This window comes from Dendrobates tinctorius, unplaced genomic scaffold (assembly GCF_039654945.1).
Source record: "Dendrobates tinctorius isolate UK_male_01 unplaced genomic scaffold, ASM3965494v1 ptg000028l, whole genome shotgun sequence".
NCBI classification, from domain to species: domain Eukaryota; kingdom Metazoa; phylum Chordata; class Amphibia; order Anura; family Dendrobatidae; genus Dendrobates; species Dendrobates tinctorius.
The window spans coordinates 9,101,027-9,120,492 of record NW_027361696.1 but is presented as its reverse complement, the minus strand read 5'-3'; the positions used below and the strand labels follow the sequence as shown (position 1 = coordinate 9,120,492).

At 50.2% G+C, this 19,466-nt stretch overlaps 1 protein-coding gene across 2 annotated transcripts in view; it reads right to left on the bottom strand.

Moving 5' to 3' along the window:
* The window catches only part of EPHA8 (EPH receptor A8), a 183,827-nt gene that overhangs the window by 125,862 nt on the left and 38,499 nt on the right, over nt 1–19,466 (bottom strand). For both annotated transcript variants that reach the window (XM_073570085.1, XM_073570086.1), the window contains exon 3: nt 266–929. In XM_073570085.1, the coding sequence (XP_073426186.1) occupies nt 266–929 (664 nt within the window). The remainder of the gene's footprint in view (nt 1–265; nt 930–19,466) is intronic.

Below are 19,466 nucleotides of genomic sequence, written 5' to 3'. Positions count from 1 at the left end.
ACCAACTTAAAATGTCCAGGCGTCAAAGATAGTAGGTGCTCTGTTCAAGTGAGGATACTGATGCAGATAAATCGCTCCAAACCCTCAAAAACCTCCCTGAAATGTTATTGTTCTCCTCTTGTCTTGACCTCACACATTCTGCTTGACCTATGTTCACTCCTCAGCACTTATTACCCCATTACAATAAGATATAGGTTATTGTTACAGTCTCAAAAGTTATACTGAAGATACTGAAAATAATTTTTTTCCAGTTTTTCAAACTTACCTACACAAGAATCACTTCGTTCTTCAAAGCCAGCGCTGCACACACACTTCCCAATGGGAACAAGCCATTCTCCTTCTGCACTGCAATACATTTTTGGGGTGTCTCTCTCCTCTGAGTGCCCCACACATTCTCCCCGGACTTCCACCAAGGATGATGAGTCAGCTCCGGTCACTGCTTCTGAGAACGCAGCCAAGTTACGAACCATTGGAGGACACTTCTTATAATATACTCGCACTGATACAATGGCAATACAGGCTCCTATGTCCTGAAATGCCAAATAAAATCCACGTCTGCTCAGGGGCCCCACATCTCGGACTTCTGTATTAAGCTTGAGTCTCCGTACCCCAAGATCCACATTGGTAAAACTCTCATCTGCAGCTATTGTGTCGATCTTCATGAATTGATTCTCTCTGGTGCTACTGCCGAGGTCCCGGTCACTCTCCATGTAGTACAAGTTGAAGGTCTCTTTACAGGTGCCCAGCACCCCTGGCATACTGTTACAATCTCTCAGTGTGAACTTGATCTCCACATATACCCGTCGAGCACCATCTCTTTGCACCCAGTTTGTCCGCAGCCAGTTGTTTTGGTTTGGAGCCATGACATTACACACTTGGTATGTGTGGATGGGGCTGAAGGACTCATCCATTTCATTGATCGAGTCCCACTGTGAAAGATAGAAAAAGAAATCTGTGTGACATGCAAAATTGATAGCAAACACAACTCCAAAACAGGCAACAGATCCCCTTTCACAACTATTCACCCAACTATTAAGATAGAAACTGCTATGTTGGAAGATATTCATCCTGACAACTTGGCTTCCTCATGTCCTGACAGTCTGCACCCCAGTGACTGAGCCTCCCTGAGTTGCAGGTGCAGGCACCATGACAGGGAATTATAGCTCCACTGACTGTTAGAGATCTCTTAGGAAATCATGGTTGCGGGATTCTTTTTTGTTTGGTAATGGGGCACTATGATACTGGTGCATTCCCTGGACTGGACAGCTGGACATGAACCCCTTCTCTATGAAGGTCACCAGCTGGAAAGAGGCATCACCTCAATACAATGATTGTCCAGCAGAAGACTGTGAAGAAGACAAGTCATCACCACTGAAAGATGTCTGGACAAAAGGCAGAGACGAGAAAGCTGATGGTATGCGGTGCGAGCATGGCAGGGCAACACTGGTGACACCATGGCTTCCAGCTCTCTACATCAGGGAGTTGGTGCATTCTTGGGTTATATCTCCTGCTGCAGGAAGATTTTATAACATACTTGTATTTTATGTGAAAGCCTCGTGACTAGAAGGATCAAGAAAGGATTTATGAGAAACACCACTCATTAAAGATCAGAGATATGATCTCAGACCAAGCGCATTTCATGTGTCTCACAAAGCCATCTATGAAAGTAGTTCCTACAGGAGTCCACAGTGTATGACAGGCCCTCATCAACCACATCAGAGTCAATGGGGTTCAAATCCAGGTAGTGACTTCTCCTAGAGATACCCAGCCCTTTGTAGGACAGATCTCATTGTCATAGCCGAGCACAAATCTGTTCCTGGACTGCAGGGCGGAAAGAAAACTACTGGAGACACACATCCCTCCATATAACGTGCATGCTGTGCTATAACACAGAAAACGCTACAACATAAGTGCTGCACCCAGTAAACTGAGTGACACATTGCTGGAATCAGGGACTCTTTCCCTACATTACACTGCTCTCACTTGGAGTAGAAAACACTTGGTGACAGACCCCCTAACAGTAGGTGACTTTCTGCATTTTGGATTGTTTCCAGCTTCGGTACTGACATCTCTGCAGATTAATCTGCTCTGACTGTTCTCGCAATCTTCGCATAATGATATGATTATTTCCGAGCCTCGTCGTGGATCTCTTGTTTTGGAAATGAAATGGGCTGAGAACAGCAGGTATCAATCCTAAGTCTATAAACAGGGAAGGAGTGGCCGGGTTTATGTAGCGTAGCTTGTGTCATCAGAAAATAGCTATGTGCATCCCACTGCAGAATTAGTGATATCAATCTGTCTTATTAGGTGAAATGCTGGGCAAGGGAACGGGGAAGAACGTGGCATGTTTAACACATTCATTGCAGCAATGTGGCACTAGTGTAGGAGGAAGGGCCCCCGCCGAGTGTCTGGGCAGGAACCAAGGGGACTGTCATCTAGGTCCGGGCTTGGGGAACGCCACTCGGGGCCAGAAGCCACGACATGGGGTGGTGGAAGTCCCGAAGATCTGGTCGCAAAGTGTCCAGTGGTATGGGCAGAGGTCGAGGGCCGTGCTGTACAGTGCCTAGTGGACACGGGGTCGCAAGTAACAACCATGCCTGCCACTTATTTTTGGCAGCATTTTCCAGAGGCAGCGAGACCCCAGTGGGGGTCCATGATAAGATTGGTATCAACTACCGGTCCCTGTCGCCGTAGTGGTTTGGATGCAGATGACGCTGTGTGGCAAATCCCTTGGCCGCCAGGGAGTGATCCTGACCCAAGGGGAAACCAATATCAAACATCCAGTCATCCTGGGTATGAACATACTGCGGGAGTTTGGCAATTTACTCTTCAATGACCCCACGCAAGAGACCCTGAACCAGTGGGGTTCCCGCACGGCCAAAGGGCAGGTCTTCCAGCAGTTGGTGCGGGAGGCGCGGTGTCTTCAGGACTGCCAGGAGGACGAGGCACTGGGCAAAGTCATTGCGCCAGTGGCTCCCCCGCTCATGCTGCCCCCCGGGCAGACAGTGGTGGACCTGCCTATCTGGGCCCCGGTGCCTTTGGAGGGTGTGGAGATGCAGGTGCTACTCGGAACGCCTGCAACCTGGCATACTGGTGACCCCCTCCCTGACCACGGTGTGGAGAAAGACCGTACTGGTGCGCTGCGTCAACCTAGAAGACCAAAACATCGCCTTAAAGCCCCGGGCCGAAATGGCCAAGCTGGTAAGGCCTCTGGAAGAGGTGCTGCCAGCCCCTACGGTCCAATTAAAGGTGCAACCCGAGGACCCTTGGGCAGTGACTATTTGAACTCTGCAGACTGCCGAGTCCCCGACCTAGGAAAAGGGCCGAAACATCCTGGAAAGAATGCGGGACGAACTCTCCGGCCTGACTCCAGCCCAACTTCTTCAGGTAGAAACACTACTCGGACAGTACCACGAGGAATTCGCCAGCCACGAGGATGATTTTGGATGCACCACAGCCATCACGCATGGAATTCCCGTGGCAGGAACGGCCCCCATCCGGGAACGATATCGGCAAATCCCTCCACAGCTATACCAGGAGGTAAAAACTTTACTGGGCCAAATGCTACGGAAGGGGGTCATACGAGAAAGCCAGAGCCCCTGGGCGGCTCCCATCGTGTTGGTCCGCAAAAAGGATGGCACCCTGCGGTTCTGTGTGGACTATCGGAGCTGAACGCCTGCACCATCAAAGACTCGTACCGACTGCCCCGCATAGAAGAGTCCCTGTCCGCCTTGGGGAAGGCAACGTACTTCTCAACTTTAGATCTGGCCAGCGGGTACTGGCAGGTGCCGATGTCGGAGGAAGACAGTGCCAAGACGGCGTTCATTCTCCCCATGGGACTGTTTGAGTTTAATCGGATGCCGTTTGGGATGGCCAACGCCCCGGGAACCTTTCAGCGGCTGATGGAGCGGTGTCTGGAAGATCTCAAATTCGAAGCCACGCTGATATATCTGGACGATATCATCATCTATGCTGCCACATTTGAGGACCACCTGCAGTGATTGGGGCAGGTGCTCGGCTGGCTGCAGAAGTACTGGATGAAGGTAAAACCCCAGAAATGCTACCCGTTTCACACTCAGATCGAATATCTGGGGCATATCGTCTCTGCCGAGGGCGTTAGACCATCCCTGGAAAAGGTTGCCGCCATCCAGGGATGGCCTACCCCCGAGACGGTAAAAGACGTGCGGGCCTTCCTGGGGTTGGCCAGATACTACCGTCGTTTCGTAAAGAATTTTGCATGCCGAGCCCGAGCCCTGTAGGACCTGCTAAAGGGGGCTCCTGCCAGGGTGAATGGGTGGAAAATTCGATGGTAACAACCACAAGAGGAAGCTTTCCAAGACCTTAAGGCTGCACTCTCGGGTGCCCCGGTGTTAGCTTATGCGGATTTCTCGCAACCGTTCATACTGCACACCGATGGGAGCCTCCACGGGCTAGGGGCTGTATTGTCACAAGTTCAAGATGGCCGGGAGAGAGTGATCGCGTATGGTAGCCAATCACTTCATGACTCCGAACGTAACCCTGACAATTACAGCTCCTTTAAGCTCGAGCTCCTCGCGGTAGTGTGGGTCATGACGGAGCGGTTCGCAGAGTACCTGGCGGGCTCCGAAGTGGTGGTACGGACCGACAAAAACCCGCTGGCCCATTTGGAAAATGCCAGACTAGGGGCTCTGGAGCAGCGATGGGTGGCCCGGATGGCCAAGTTCAACTATAAGATCATCTAAAAAAGAGGAGCAGAAAATGTACACGCTGACGCCCTCTCCAGGATCCGGCATACAACCTCAGGGAAAAGTCGAGACGACGAATTGGAAGGGGAAGAGATGCCGTTCGCCCTCACCGCTGCCATGCTCACGGCTGCCACACAGGAAGAATCGCATCTAGGACCCCCAAGGGGTATTGTGGAGGAACACACAGACCCGTTCCTCCCACGTCACCAACATGACGTATCTACACAGGCACAGCTCTCTGGCGCCCCCTTTGTCTCTCAGGTCAGTAAGGGAACTGCACCTAGAGCATGCTCCTAGGATGGAGCCAAAGCGTCTGGGACACCCAAAGGACGTATATTCCTGCGTCTGCTAGCAGGTACATTCTAATTGAAGCCCTAGGCTTTTTTCCGGCCCCCTGCTGGCACGGCTCCGTACTTGAGCTTTGAAGCTCTGTTTTGGGCCTATCCTCATTATCACACCAATGGCCCTGGCTATTTAGCATTGGAACACTAAATCCTGCTTGTATTTACTAAGTACACAGCACCTGGGGGTATAGAAGCCGTTAGCTGCCTGTAATTCCTGAACTTAGACCAAAATGGATGCCAAGCTCAGACCTGTGGCCCCATATCTAAGATGGCGGCTGCTCCTTCATCACAGGTATGCTGGAACAATCACGTGACAGATGGATCCAACAGCAGCAAGAAGATGAAGAAATTGGGCTCCTACGCCGATGGGTGACCACTGGCAGATTACCCACCGACTCTCAGAGACAGACCTTGACTCAGGATATGTTGCTGATGTTACGCCAATGGGAGAAACTAGTCATCAAAAAAGGACTATTGTATCGTAAGGCAGTATCACGGGCGCCGTCTGCAACATCTTGGCAGGTAGTCATGCCCAGAGCCCAACTCAGTGAACTGGCTCGGGAAGCCCACGAAAAGGGGGCTCACTTCAGAGCGCAAAAGACCTTGCAATGGTTGCAGCAGATAGTTTACCATCTGCGCTTGCATACTGCTGTGGACGAAACTTGCCGGGCCTGCCGCCTATGCGAGCTAGCCAAACCACCCTCACAACGGGCACCGGTGCAAACGATAGTGACATCAGCACCCCTTGAGCTCTTGACGGTGGACTATTTGACCATTGGTCCCGCATACCAGGGGTGTGAACATTGTCTCGTCATGATGGATCATTTCACCAAATTTGCCGTGGTATCCCCCACCTGAGATCAAACTGCGGAGTCGGCCGCCTATGCAATCTGTAAAAACTTTATCCAAGTGTACGGCTGCCCTCAACGGATACATTCGGACCAGGGAGCGTACTTCCTGAGGAGTTACATTGTCTCTATGGTATCAATAAATCCCGGACCACGCCGTACCACCCGCAGGGAAACGGGGCCTGCGAACTATTTAATCGGACGCTAATTCAACTGTTGCGTACCCTGGAGAGTGACCTGAACTAGTGTAGGTCTATAACAACCGGGTGCACCGGATTACTGGCTATACCCCCTATTCACTGCTATTTGGGCGAGAAGGCAAAGGAATCACAGAGGTAGAATTGAACCCGGAGGAACCCCAACCCTGGACTGGGATGTCATCATGGGTCCGAAACCACCGACACTGGCTACAAACCCTCCACCGAATCGTCCATACAAAACTCCAGGACCTAGAACACCCAGAGGGAACTCTGCCTCTGCCCACCGACCTTCAGACTGGGGATCGAGTACTCGTAGTAGACCAGCGCCCCCAGAACAAGTTGTAACCTCGGTGGGAAGAAAGTCCTTACCGAGTATTGCGCCGAATAAGTTCCGACGAGCCCGTGTACGAGATACAACCTGAAAAAGACGGGGCACTTCCCACTCGTACTGTGCACCGTAATATGTTGTGGCCCTGTACATCCACCGACCCCATGCGACCCGAGCCTACTCCTCAGGTCCCCGAACCACTGCCAACGGTCTGACCTGGATGACGAAGAAGACTTCCCAGCAGTACCCGCGGGCTTTCCAAGAAATTACATCTCAGTAGGCCCAGTCAGCCTGCCAGAATCGACCAGCCCACCACCTTCCACCACCCCAGAAAGCTCCACAACAGTCGAACTAAGACGCTCCGAGCGGTCAACAGCTGGCAAACCCCCTGAACGTTACAAACAGGACCAGTTCGTATGGCAACGAGAACTTTAGTCTCCAAAGGCCAACCCGAGCCTACTAAGGCCCTCTCCCGAGGACTGGCGAGCATACAGGATGGGGGAGTGTAGGACAAAGGGCCCCCGCCGAGTGTCCGGGCCGGAACCAAGGGGACCGTCATCTAGGTTCCTAGGGGGTCTGTTTCCGGGGAGCAGAGTTAGGGGATGGACCGCTGAGACTGACAGGACGGTTGGGGGAGGAACCTATATAAAAGGGGCGGAGGACGCCAGTCAGAGTGAGTCAGCAGAATGGGAGAGAAGGAGCAGGAGACCGTGGAAGCGCCAGGGAGCCAGAACCACGAGCAGTAACCAGAGAGGAGGACTGTGACAGGAGGGAGACTCACGGTGGACTGCAGGGAGACGGCGCCAAGCTGACCGACAGAAGACTGCCGCTTCACTCCAGCCCACGGCCGTTGCCGCCTCGCTTCAGCCCGTGGCTGTGGCCTGCCCGCAGCCACCCGCGGCCGTTGCTGCCTCACTCCAGCTCACTGCCACCTCACTCCAGCTCACAGCAGCGGTCTGCCTGCTGCTGCCCGCAGCCGCTCCACTCCTGACCGCGGCTGCAGCCTGTCCATTGTCGCCCACAGCCGTCACCACCCCGCTCCCGGAGGACGCCAGTAAGAGTGAGTCAGCAGAGAGGGAGATAAGGAGCAGGAGACCATGGAAGCGCCAGGGAGCCAGAACCATGAGCAGTAACCAGAGAGGATGACTGCGACAGGAGGGAGACTTACGGTGGACTGCAGGGAGATGGAGCCGCTGCCGCCTCACTCCAGCTCACGGCTGCGGCCTGCCCGCAGCCACCCGCGGCCACTGCCGCCTCACTCCTGCTCGCAGCTGCGGCCTGCCCGCAGCCGCTGCCGCTCCACTCCTGACCGTGGCTGCGGCCTGTCCATTGCCGCCTGCAGCCGCCTCCACCTCGCTCTCATCCGTGGCAAGGGCCGGGTCGTCGCCCGCCGCGGGTTCCCCAATGCAGCCGCTGGCTGCGCCGATGGCCTACCAACCACCACTCAGCACTGCTGCTGCCCGCCCCTGTTCGGGGGCTGCGGCCTCGACTCTCCCACTCCCAGGCAGTATCCCACTGCCTCTGTTGGGGGACATTCCGCCAAAGAACTCTTCTAGGGCCTGCTGTGCCCCTGCTTCGCCTGGGCGTCGGAACACTCGAAGACTACGCCAGATCCTCAGCTGCTGGGCCCAGCGGCTGCGACGCCGAAGCACCATCGTCCAGGACGCCGAGGGACGTCAAGACAGATAAGTGACAGAACATAACTAAGGACCCATTGCCAGAGTAGTCGTGTTCTCATAACCAGTGTTTGCTTGTATTGGGTCCCTGCGAGGACAATTTCTGCTATTTTGTTTGGTTGCTTAGTATAGCCCTAGCGGCATCAATCTGTAAAAGTTACTACCTAAAGTTCAATCCGTCTCGCGTCTCGTCACTGCATCCCGCGTACCTGCCATGACCACACTAGCAATACTTTACCCTTGAAAAAAAATAACTCTGAACAGTTATAAACACAAATGGCACAAAGAAATAGGAGAAATGGGAGAATACCATGGTCTATGGAAGGAAGCCACATACAACGGGAGGAGGCCATGCTCTACAGGACCAGACTGCTCTATGGAAGGAAACCACGCTCTACAGGATAAAGCCATGCTCTACAAAGATGATGCCACCCTCTACGGGATGAATGCATGCTGCATGCTCTAAAGGACAAGTCCTCGCTTAGTGGGAGGGAACCACTCTCTACAAGATTAAACCATGCTCTACAAGAAGAGACCACGCTCTACAAAAGGAGGCCTCCATTAACAGGATGGGGCTACTCTCTATAGAAGGAGGCCATTTTGTAAGGGAAGAGACCTCACTCTATGAGAGAAGGCTACTCTCTACAAAAAGAGGATATGTTTAGTGGGAGGAGGCTTGGTTCAAAAGGAGAAGGCCACTTCAATAGGAGAAGGCTACGCTCAATGAGAAGAGGTTACTCTTTACTGTAGGAGGACACACTCAATGGGAGAAGACTATGCTGAACCACTGCTAGCCACCCTTAATGTCAATGTGCCACAATCTACAGGAGAAAACCATGGCCATCAGGAGAAGGTTGTGTTCAAAGAGAGAAGGCCACACGTAACATGAAGAAGCCTCAACAGAAAGAGGCCAGGCTATATAACAGGAAGCCACACTCAATGGTAGAAGGCTATCCTCAGTGATAGAGGACACGCTCAATGTGAGAAGGCCATGCTCAATGAGAGGACTCAAGTCTCTATAGGAGGAAGCCACAGGACTCCTGCAATGTAATATGAACAAGGATGGAAGTGTGCTGCTGGGGGGATTGACTGGGGGTGAAGCTAGGTCCTGAACTCCTAGCAGGGATAGTGGGACCCAGCAGAGCCGGGAGGAATAGTCAGTAAAGCAGAGGTCAGACCAGAGGGCAGCGCAGTAACAAGCGGGTAACACGAATAGAGTGGTAAGAAGCAAGCTGGGAGTCAGAAACCAGAGAGAGCAATGCAGTACCGGGGGAACAGGTTGACGGGAAGTCAGGGACGTAGCTGGGGTAGAACCAAGAGTAACACAGAAAGTACAGAATCAGCAGACGAATATCAAAGGGAAACAGACCAAGTCATACACAGAACAATCGTACAGAAGCAGGTAATATACACAGGTATACAAGGGTCAGCTACTCAGCCAGGAACGGACGTATCACTGACAATGAGCATAGCACCAGTGCGGTTACTTATAGCCCTCCCCAAACCAAAGAGAGGCCACATAGGATTAACCCCAGAAGGACCATAACAGAAATTCCAGGCAGAAGGTGGCAGTAAAGAGGCCATGCTCTGTGGGAAAAGGCCATGTTCTACGGGAGAAGGTAAAGCTCTACAATAGGGGGCAATGCTCTATGAGAGGATAAGGCTTATGTGGCGAACTAGGCCGAGAATGCAGGTAAGTCAAAGAATGAAGAAGTCAGGGTGATCAGTTGTGACCATCAATTTATCCTGACAACCATCGATGAGAAGTGCATTTGCACATCTCTTTCCTTCCTTGAGGCCATTATATTATGTAGTGCTCGGGAGCCTTGACCATTGAAAGAAGATTAGCCAAGCATTTCCTTTAAGATGGCCATACCATTGTGACTCTTCTGGAGTATCTGTAGCCTGCTGTACCAGGTCATGACCATGGTCTAGAATCAATACTACCCTAGATTTGAAGCTTTCCTCACATAAACTAGGTGGAATCAGATTTGGCTACAATGCACCCAGCTAGAAGTGCAAGCGCCTGAGCCCCACGCCAACTCTTGGGTCGTGTCATTAAAATTGGAAGCACAGAGCAGACGTCTGGAAACCATCCCGTCCTGTTTATCTGCAGCAGTAATATTGTGTGCATTCCTCTGAAAAGTTCTTATCTGTTATTAGATTCATGAAACTAATTTGATTCCTGTATTTTACAGGTGAATTCTCCTAAAATGTATTATGAAATGAAGCCGCACGGCCAGACATAGAGGCTAATTACAGCTGAGGAGACTCCCCACCGTAACATTTTGCCGTAGGCAGAAAAATAATCACATATTTAATACCAACAAGCGCAAGACGTGTGGAGTCCACACATCTAGAGTCACAGCCCAGCAGCCTGCACTTAAAGCCTTTCCTCCATGGACTGACAAAAATTAAAAATGAACCAAGTGCATGTGATGGACTAGACTAGAGGGTAGGAGGTGCTTCTGGCCACTACGTGTGATGGACCAGAGTTTAGGAGGTTCTGCTGGCCACTCCATGTGATTGACCAAAGGGTAGGAGGTGCAGCTGGCCACTATATGTGATGGACTAGAGGGTAGGAAGTGCTGCTGTCTGCTCCATGTGATGGACAAGAGAGTTGTAGGTGCTGCTGAGCTGACCGCTCCATATGATGAACCAGACAGTAAAAGTTGCTGCTGGCCACTTCATGTGATTGACCAGGTGGCTGGAGGTGCTGCTAGCTGCTTCATGTGATGGACTAGAGGGTAGGAAGTGCTGCTGGTTATTCCATGTGATGGAACAGAGGGTAGAAGGTACTGCTGGTCACTCCATGTGATGGACCAGAGAATAGGAGGTGTTCCAGGCCACTGCATGTCATAGACCAGAGGGTAGAATGTGCTGCTGGCCACTGCATGTGATGGACCAGAGGGTAGAATGTGCAGCTGGCCACTCCATATCATGGACCAGGAGGTAGGATGTGCTGCTTATTGCTCCATGTGATGGACTAGAGGGTAGGAGGTGCTTCTGTCTGCTCCATGTGATGGACCAGAGGGCAGAATGTGGTTCTGCCCACTCCATATAATGGAGCAGGAGGTAGGAGGTGCTGCTGGACACTCCGTGTTATGGGCCAGACGGTAGGAGGTTCTGCTGGCCACTCAATGTGATGTACCAAAGGGTATAATGTTCTGATGGCAACTCCATGTGATGGAGCAGAGAGTAGGAGGTGCTGCTGGCCGCTCCATGTGATGGACCAGAGGATAGGAGGTGCTGCTGGCTTCTCCATGTGATCAACCAGAGGGTAGGAGGTGCTGCTGGCTTCTCCATGTGATGGACAAGAGGGTAGGAGTTGCTGCTGGACACTCCATGTGATGGACCAGAGGGTAGGAGGTGCTGCTGGATACTCTATGTGATGGACGAGAGGATAGGAGGTGCTTCTGGCTTCTCCATGTGATGATCAGAGGGTAGGAGGTGCTGCTGGCTGCTCCATGTGATAGACCAGACAGAAGGTGCTGCTGGCCACTCCATGTGATGGACCAGAGGATAGGAGGTGCTGCTGGCTTCTCCATGTGATGGACAAGAGGGTAGGAGGTGCTGCTGGACACTCCATGTGATTGACCAGAGGGTAGGAGGTGCTGCTGGATACTCCATGTGATGGACGAGAGGATAGGAGGTGCTTCTGGCTTCTCCATGTGATGACCAGAGGGTAGGAGGTGCTACTGGCTTCTCCATGTGATGGACAAGAGGGTAGGAGGTGCTGCTGGACACTCCATGTGATGGACCAGAGGGTAGGAGGTGCTGCTGGATACTACATGTGATGGACGAGAGGATAGAAGGTGCTTCTGGCTTCTCCATGTGATGACCAGAGGGTAGGAGGTGCTACTGGCTTCTCCATGTGATGACCAGAGGGTAGGAGGTGCTGCTGGCTGCTTCATGTGATAGACCAGACAGTATGAGGTGCTGCTGGCCACTCCATGTGATGGACCAAAGGGTAGGAGGTGCTGCTGGCCACTATGTGATGACTAGAGGGTAGGAGATGCTGCTGGCTGCTCCATGTGATCATGTGATGGACCAAAGAGTAGGAAGTGCTGCTAGCCGCTCCATGTGATGAGCCAGAGAGTAGGAGGTGCTGCTGGCTGCTCCATGTGATGGACCAGGAGGTACGAGGTGCTGCTGGCTGCTTCATGTGATGCACTACAGGGTAGGAGGTGCTGTTGGTTACTCCATGTGATGGAACGGAGGGTAGATGGTGCTGTGGTCACTCCATGTGATGAACCAGAGAATAGGAAGTGCTCCTGGCCACTCTATGTAATGAACCAGGAGGTAGTAGGTGCTGCTGGCTGGACCATGTGATGGACTAGAGGGTAGGAGGTGCTTCTGACTGCTCTATGTGATGGACCAGAGGGCAGAAGATGCTGCTATGCACTCCATGTACTGGACTAGGTGGTAGGAGGTGCTGCTGGCTGGTCCATGTGATGGAATAGATGGTAGGAGATACTTCTGGCTGCTTCACGTGATGGACCAGAGGGCAGAAGGTGGTGCTGGCCACTCCATGTGATGGGTAAAAGGGTAGGAGGTTCTGCTAGCCACTCCATGTGATGAACCAAAGGGTATAAGGTTCTGCTGGCCACTCCATGTGATGGTCCAGAGGGTAGAAGGTGCTGCTGGCCAGTCCATGTGATGGACCAGAGGGTAGGAGGTGCTGCTGGCCACTACATGTGATTGACCAGAGGATAGGAAGTGCTGCTGGCCGCTCCATGTGATGGATGAGAGGTTAGGAGGTGCTACTGGCTGCTCCATGTGATGGACCTGAGAGTAAGAGATACTGCTGGACGCTACATGTGATGGACCAGAGGGTAGGAGGTGTTGCTGGCTGCTCCATGTGATGGGCCAGAGGTTAGGAGGTGTTTCTGGCCACTCCATGTGATGGACTAGAGGGTAGGAAGGTCTGCTGGCCACTGCATGTAATGAACCAGGAGGTAGGAGTTGCTGCTAGCTGCTCCATGTGATGGGCCAAAGGATAGGAGGGCCTGCAGATTAGGACAGAGAGACTCATTGCCAGAGAAAGTAAAAATAATCCCAAAATATTCTTTAACTACATAAATAATACAAAAACTAAAAAATGTTAGTAATAGCCCCCTTACAAATAGTCTGGGTGAATTGGTGGATGAGGATGAGGAAAAAGCCAATATGCTAAAAGACTTTTTTTCTACAGTATATACACAAGAAAATCCCATGATGGGTAACATGATCAGTGATAACAAAACTTCTCCATTAAATGTCACCTGCTTAACACAGCAGGAAGTACGGCGGTGTCTAAAAAACACTAAAGTTGAGAAATTCCCAGGCCCGGATGGGATACACCCCCGAGTACTGCAGGAATTAAGTACAGTCATAGATAGACCATTATTTTTAATCTTTAAAGATTCCATAATAACAGGGTCTGTACCACAGGACTGGTGTATAGCAAATGTGGTGCCAATATTCAAAAAGGCGACAGAAACTGAACTTGGAAATTATAGGCCAGTAAGCTTAACCTCTACTGTGTGTAAAATCCTGGAGGGTTTTCTAAGAGATACTATACTGGAGTATCTGAAGAAGAAAAACCTCATGACCCAATATCAACATGGGTTTACGAGGGACTGTTCCTGTCAGACTAATCTGATGAGTTTCTATGAAGAGGTAAGTTCCGGACTGGACCAAGGGAATGCAGTGGACGTGGTGTATAAGGACTTTTCAAAAGCTTTTGATACGGTGCCACACAAAAGGTTGATACATAAAATGAGAACAATGGGGATAAGGAAAATATGTGTAAGTTGGTTAAAAGCTGGCTCAGGGATAGGAAACAAAGGGTGGTTATTAATGGAGCACACTCGGACTGGGTCACGATTAGCAGTGGGGTACTGCAGGGGTCGGCGTTGGGCCCACTTCTTTTTAACATATTTATTAATGACCTTGTGGGGGGAATATACAGTAAAATTTCAATATTTGCAGATGACACTAAGCTCTGCAGGGTAATCAATACAGAGGAGGACAATTTAATATTACAGGAAGATTTACAGTCATATGTTAAAGTTTGGGCACCCCTATTAATGTTAACCTTTTTTCTTTAAAACAATTTTGGTTTTTGCAACAGCTATTTCAGTTTCATATATCTAATAACTGATGGACTCAGTTATATTTCTGGATTCAAATGAGGTTTATTGTACTAACAGAGAATGTGCAATCTGCATTTTAACAAAATTTGACAGGTGCAAAAGTATGGGCACCTCAACATAAAAGTGACATTAATATTTCGTAGATCCTCCTTTTGCAAAAATAACAGCCTCTAGCCGCTTCCTGTAGCTATTAATGAGTTCCTGATCCTGGATGAAGGTATTTGTGACCATTCCTGTTTACAAAACAATTCCAGTTCAGTTAAGTTTGATGGTCGCCGAGCATGGACAGCCCGCTTCAAATCATCCCACAGATGTTCAATGATACTCAGGTCTGGGGACTGGGATGGCCATTCCAGAACATTGTAATTGTTCCTCTGCATGAATGCCTGAGTAGATTTGGAGCGGTGTTTTGGATCATTGTCTTGCTGAATTATCCATCCCCTGCGTAACTTCAACTTCGTCACTGATTCTTGCACATTATTGTCAAGAATCTGCTGATACTGAGTTGAATCCATGCGACCTTCAACTTTAACAAGATTCCCGGCGCCGGCATTGGCCACATAGCCCCAAAGCCTGATGGAACCTCCACCAAATTTTACTGTGGGTAGCAAGTGTTTCTCTTGGAATGCTGTGTTTTTTAGCCTCCATGCATAGTGCCTTTTTGTATGACCAAACAACTCAATCTTTGTTTCATCAGTCCACAGGACATTCTTCCAAAATGTAACTGGCTTGTCCAAATGTGCTTTGCATACCTCAGGCGACTCTGTTTGTGGCGTGCTTGCAGAAACGGCTTCTTTCGCATCACTCTCCTATACAGCTTCTCCTTGTGCAAAGTGCGCTGTATTGTTGACCGATGCACAGTGACACCATCTGCAGCAAGATGATGCTGCAGGTCTTTGGAGGTGGTCTGTGGATTGTCTTTGACTGTTCTCACCATTCTTCTTCTCTGCCTTTCTGATATTTTTCTTGGCCTGCCACTTCTGGGCTTAACAAGAACTGTACCTCTGTTCTTCCATTTCCTTACTATGTTCCTCACAGTGGAAACTGACAGGTTAAATCTCTGAGACAACTTTTTGTATCCTTCCCCTGAAAAGCTATGTTGAATAATCTTTGTTTTTAGATCATTTGAGAGTTGTTTTGAGGAGCCCATGATGCCACTCTTCATAGGAGAATCAAATAGGAGAACTACTTGCAAGTGGCCACCTTAAATACCTTTTCTCATGATTTGATACACCTGGCTATGAAGTTCAAAGCTCAATGAGGTTACAAAACCAATTTAGTGCTTCAGGAAGTCAGTAAAAAGTAGTTAGGAGTGTTCAAATCAAGAAAATGATAAGGGTGCCCATACTTTTGCACCGGTCAAATTTTGTTTAAATGCAGATTGCACATTTTCTGTTAGTACAATAAACCTCATTTGAATCCAGAAATATAACTGAGTCCATCAGTTATTAGATATATGAAACTGAAATAGCTGTTGCAAAAAACAAAATTGTTATAAAGAAAAAAGGTTAACATTAATAGGGGTGCCCAAATTTTTACATATGACTGTATGTAAACTAGAAGCTTGGGCTGATAAATGGCAAATGAGCTTTAATGGGGATAAATGTAAGGTCATGCACTTGGGTAGAACAAACAAGATGTATAATTATGTGCTTAGTTGTAAAACACTGGGCAAAACTATCACTGAAAAAGACCTGGGTGTATGGGTGGACGACAAACTCACATTTAGTGGCCACTGTCAGGCAGCTGCTGCAAAGGCAAATAAAATAATGGGATGCATTAAAGAGGCATAGATGCTCATGAGGAGAACATAATTTTACCTCTATACAAGTCACTAGTGCGACCACACTTAGAATACTGTGAAAAGTTCTGGTCTCCGGTGTATAAGAAATACCTAACTGAACTGGAGCGGGTGCAGAGAAGAGCGACCAAGGTTATTAGAGCACTGGGGGGTCTGCAATACCAAGATAGGTTATTACACTTGGGGTTATTTAGTTTGGAAAAACGAAGGCTTAGGGGTGATCTTATTACAATGTATAAATACAGTATATGCGGGGACAGTACAAAGACCTTTCTAATGATCTTTTTACTCTTAGACCTGTGACGGGGACAAGGGGGCATCCTCTACATCTGGAGGAAAGAAGGTTTAATTACCGTATTTTTCGGACTATAAGGCGCACCGGACCATAAGACGCACCCCTATTTTCAGAAGGAAAATAGGGAAAAAAATAATAATGTGTCAAATGGGGGTCCGTCTTACAGTCCGAATTCAGCTTACCTGGGAAGGGATCCGGCACAGGTGGAGAAGTAGTCACAGGGGTCATTCAGTGGTCCAGGCTCGTGCGGTGGCGGCGGCTCTGTGCTGGGGCAGCTGCGCTGGGCCGGAGGCAGCTGTGCTGGGGTAGGGGCAGCTGTGCTGGGGCAGGGGCAGCTGTGGCAGGGGCAGCTATGCTGGGGCAGGGGCAGCTTTGCTGGGGCAGGTGGGCTGGGGCAGGGGCAGCTGTGCTGGGGCAGGGGCAGCTGTGGCAGGGGCAGCTGTGCTGGTGCAGGTGGGCTGGGGCAGGGGCAGCTGTGCTGGGGCAGGGGCAGCTGTGCTGGGGCAGCTGTGCTGGGGCAGGGGAAGCTGTGGCAGGGGCAGCTGTGCTGGGGCAGGGGCAGCTGTGCAGGGGCAGGTGGGCTGGGGCAGGGGCAGCTGTTCTGGGGCAGGGGCAGCTGTGGCAGGGGCAGCTGTGCTGGGGCAGGTGGGCTGGGGCAGGGGCAGCTGTGCTGGGGCAGGGGCAGCTGTGCTGGGGCAGGGGCAGCTGTGCTGGAGCAAGTGGGCTGGGGCAGGGGCAGCTGTGCTGGGGCAGGGGCAGCTGTGCTGGGGCAGCTGTGCTGGGGCAGGGGCAGCTGTGGCAGGGGCAGCTGTGCTGGGGCAGGGGCAGCTGTGCTGGGGCAGGTGGGCTCTGCGGTGGTGGCAGCGGGCGGCGCTCTGCGGTGCGGTCGTGGCAGCGGGCTGTGCCCCGATGCAGGGGCGGCGGCTCCGCCGGCATTTCTTCGCAGCCCGGAGGCCCCCGCACACCCCTTGCTGGGCGCCGCCATGTTGCGGTGGCCTCCGGGAGCATGGACGCCGGCAAGATGGCCGCCGGTCCGGGGACGGTGCATGCGCAGCTTCCGCTCTCGTGCCGAGATCTCGGGGGAAAAAAGTGCGTCTTATGGTCCGAAAAATATGGTATAATCACAGACGCAGATTCTGTACTGTAAGAGCAGTGAGACTATGGAACTCTCTGCCATATGATGTTGTAATTCGTGATTCACTACTAAAATTAAAGAAGGGACTGGATGCCTTTCTTGAAAAGTATAATGTTACAGGGTATATGTATTAGATTTCTTGATAGGGCGTTGACCCAGGGAACTAGTCTGATTGCCGTATGTGGAGTCGGGAAGGAATTTTTTTCCCCAATGTGGAGCTTAGTGCTTGCCGCATGGGTTTTTTTTCCTTCCTCTAGATTGACATGTTAGGCTATGGGTTGAACTAGATTTACTTAAAGTCTCCCGCCAACCTTAAATACTATGTTACTATGTGATGGACCAGAGAGTAGGGAGTGCTGCTGGCCACTCCATGTTATGGACCAGAGGTTAGGAGGTGCTGCTGGCTGATCCATGTAATGGACCAGGAAGTAGGAGGTGCTGCTGGCCACTAAATGTGATGGACCAGAGGTTAGGAGGTGCTGCTGGCTGCTCCATGTGATGGACCAGAGAGTAGGAGGTGCTGCTGGCTGCTCCATGTGATGAACCAGAGAGCAGAGGGTGGTACTGGCCACATCATGTAATGGACCAGGAGGTAGGAGGTGCTGCTTGCCACTCCATGTGATAGACCAGAGGATAGAAGGTGCTGCTGGCCAATGGGAGCAAAACATCTATAAAAATATATATGGGGTCTTTATATCAATAAACAAACCAAAACAGGGAAAATAAAAACCCCTAAAAATTAACTTTTATTGTTATATTAAAAGTACTCAATATTAAAAAGGTGCTAAGATCAGCCAAAATACAGTGTTCACACCAAAAAAGTATAGTAACCAGAAATAATAGGGAAGGGGGGCAAATCTCACCCTGTAAGGTCCTGAGAGAGGCCCTACCTACCAGCGGAAGTTGGCACCCTAGTTGTAGATGTAATGACGCCCCCGCTCAACGTCGGTAGCCCTGTAAACGGTTGATCACACTAAAACATACCAAAAATGGAACACACACAGAAAGAGACCAAAAAAATACATTGTCTCATAGGAAATTAGATATCTATTAGCTGAAGAGACCGGCATTACCTGGGCATAGTATCCAACTGTGGATAGTTATAACAAATTATAATGATTATATTGCACATAAAAACATTTCACATCATATATTCAACACTACAGATTTGCAACACAAATTAACTAAACGATTACCCAAGTATTGATAGTATGATAGTATTTTATTTTCAACTCATTCAAGAGTCTTTTGATAAACAACATGTGTATCTGTGTATCTAATCCTATCCTGTGTAATGTCTACTGAGCTGTGTACCTAATCCTATCGTGTTACTGAATGCTCAGCCGTGTATCTAATCCTATCCTGTGTGATACCGTCTGCTGAGCCGTGTATCTAACCCTATCCTGTTTGATACTGACTGCTGAGCCGTGTACCTAATCCTATCATGTGTGTTACTCACTGCTCAGCCGTGTATCTAATCCTATCCTGTGTGATACTGACTGCTCAGCCGTGTATCTAATCCTATCCTGTGTGATACTGACTGCTGAGCCGTGTATCTAATCCTATTCTGTGTGATCCTGTCTGCTGAGCCGTGTATCTAATGCTATTCTGTGTGATACTATGTGCTTAGCTGTGTATCTAATCCTATCCTGTGTGATACTGTCTGCTGAGATGTGTATCTATTCCTATCCTGTGTGATACTGACTGCTGAGCCGTGTATCTATTCCTATCCTGTGTGATACTGACTGCTGAGCTGTGTATCTAATCCTATCCTGTGTGATACTGACTGCTGAGCCATGTGTCTAATCCTCTCCTATGTGATACTGACTGCTGAGCTGTGTATCTAATCCTATCCTGTGTGATACTGACTGGTGAGCCGTGTATCTAATCCTATCCTGTGTGATACTGACTGCTGAGCAGTGTATCTAATCCTATCCTGTGTGATACCGTCTGCTGAGCGGTGTATCTAACCCTATCC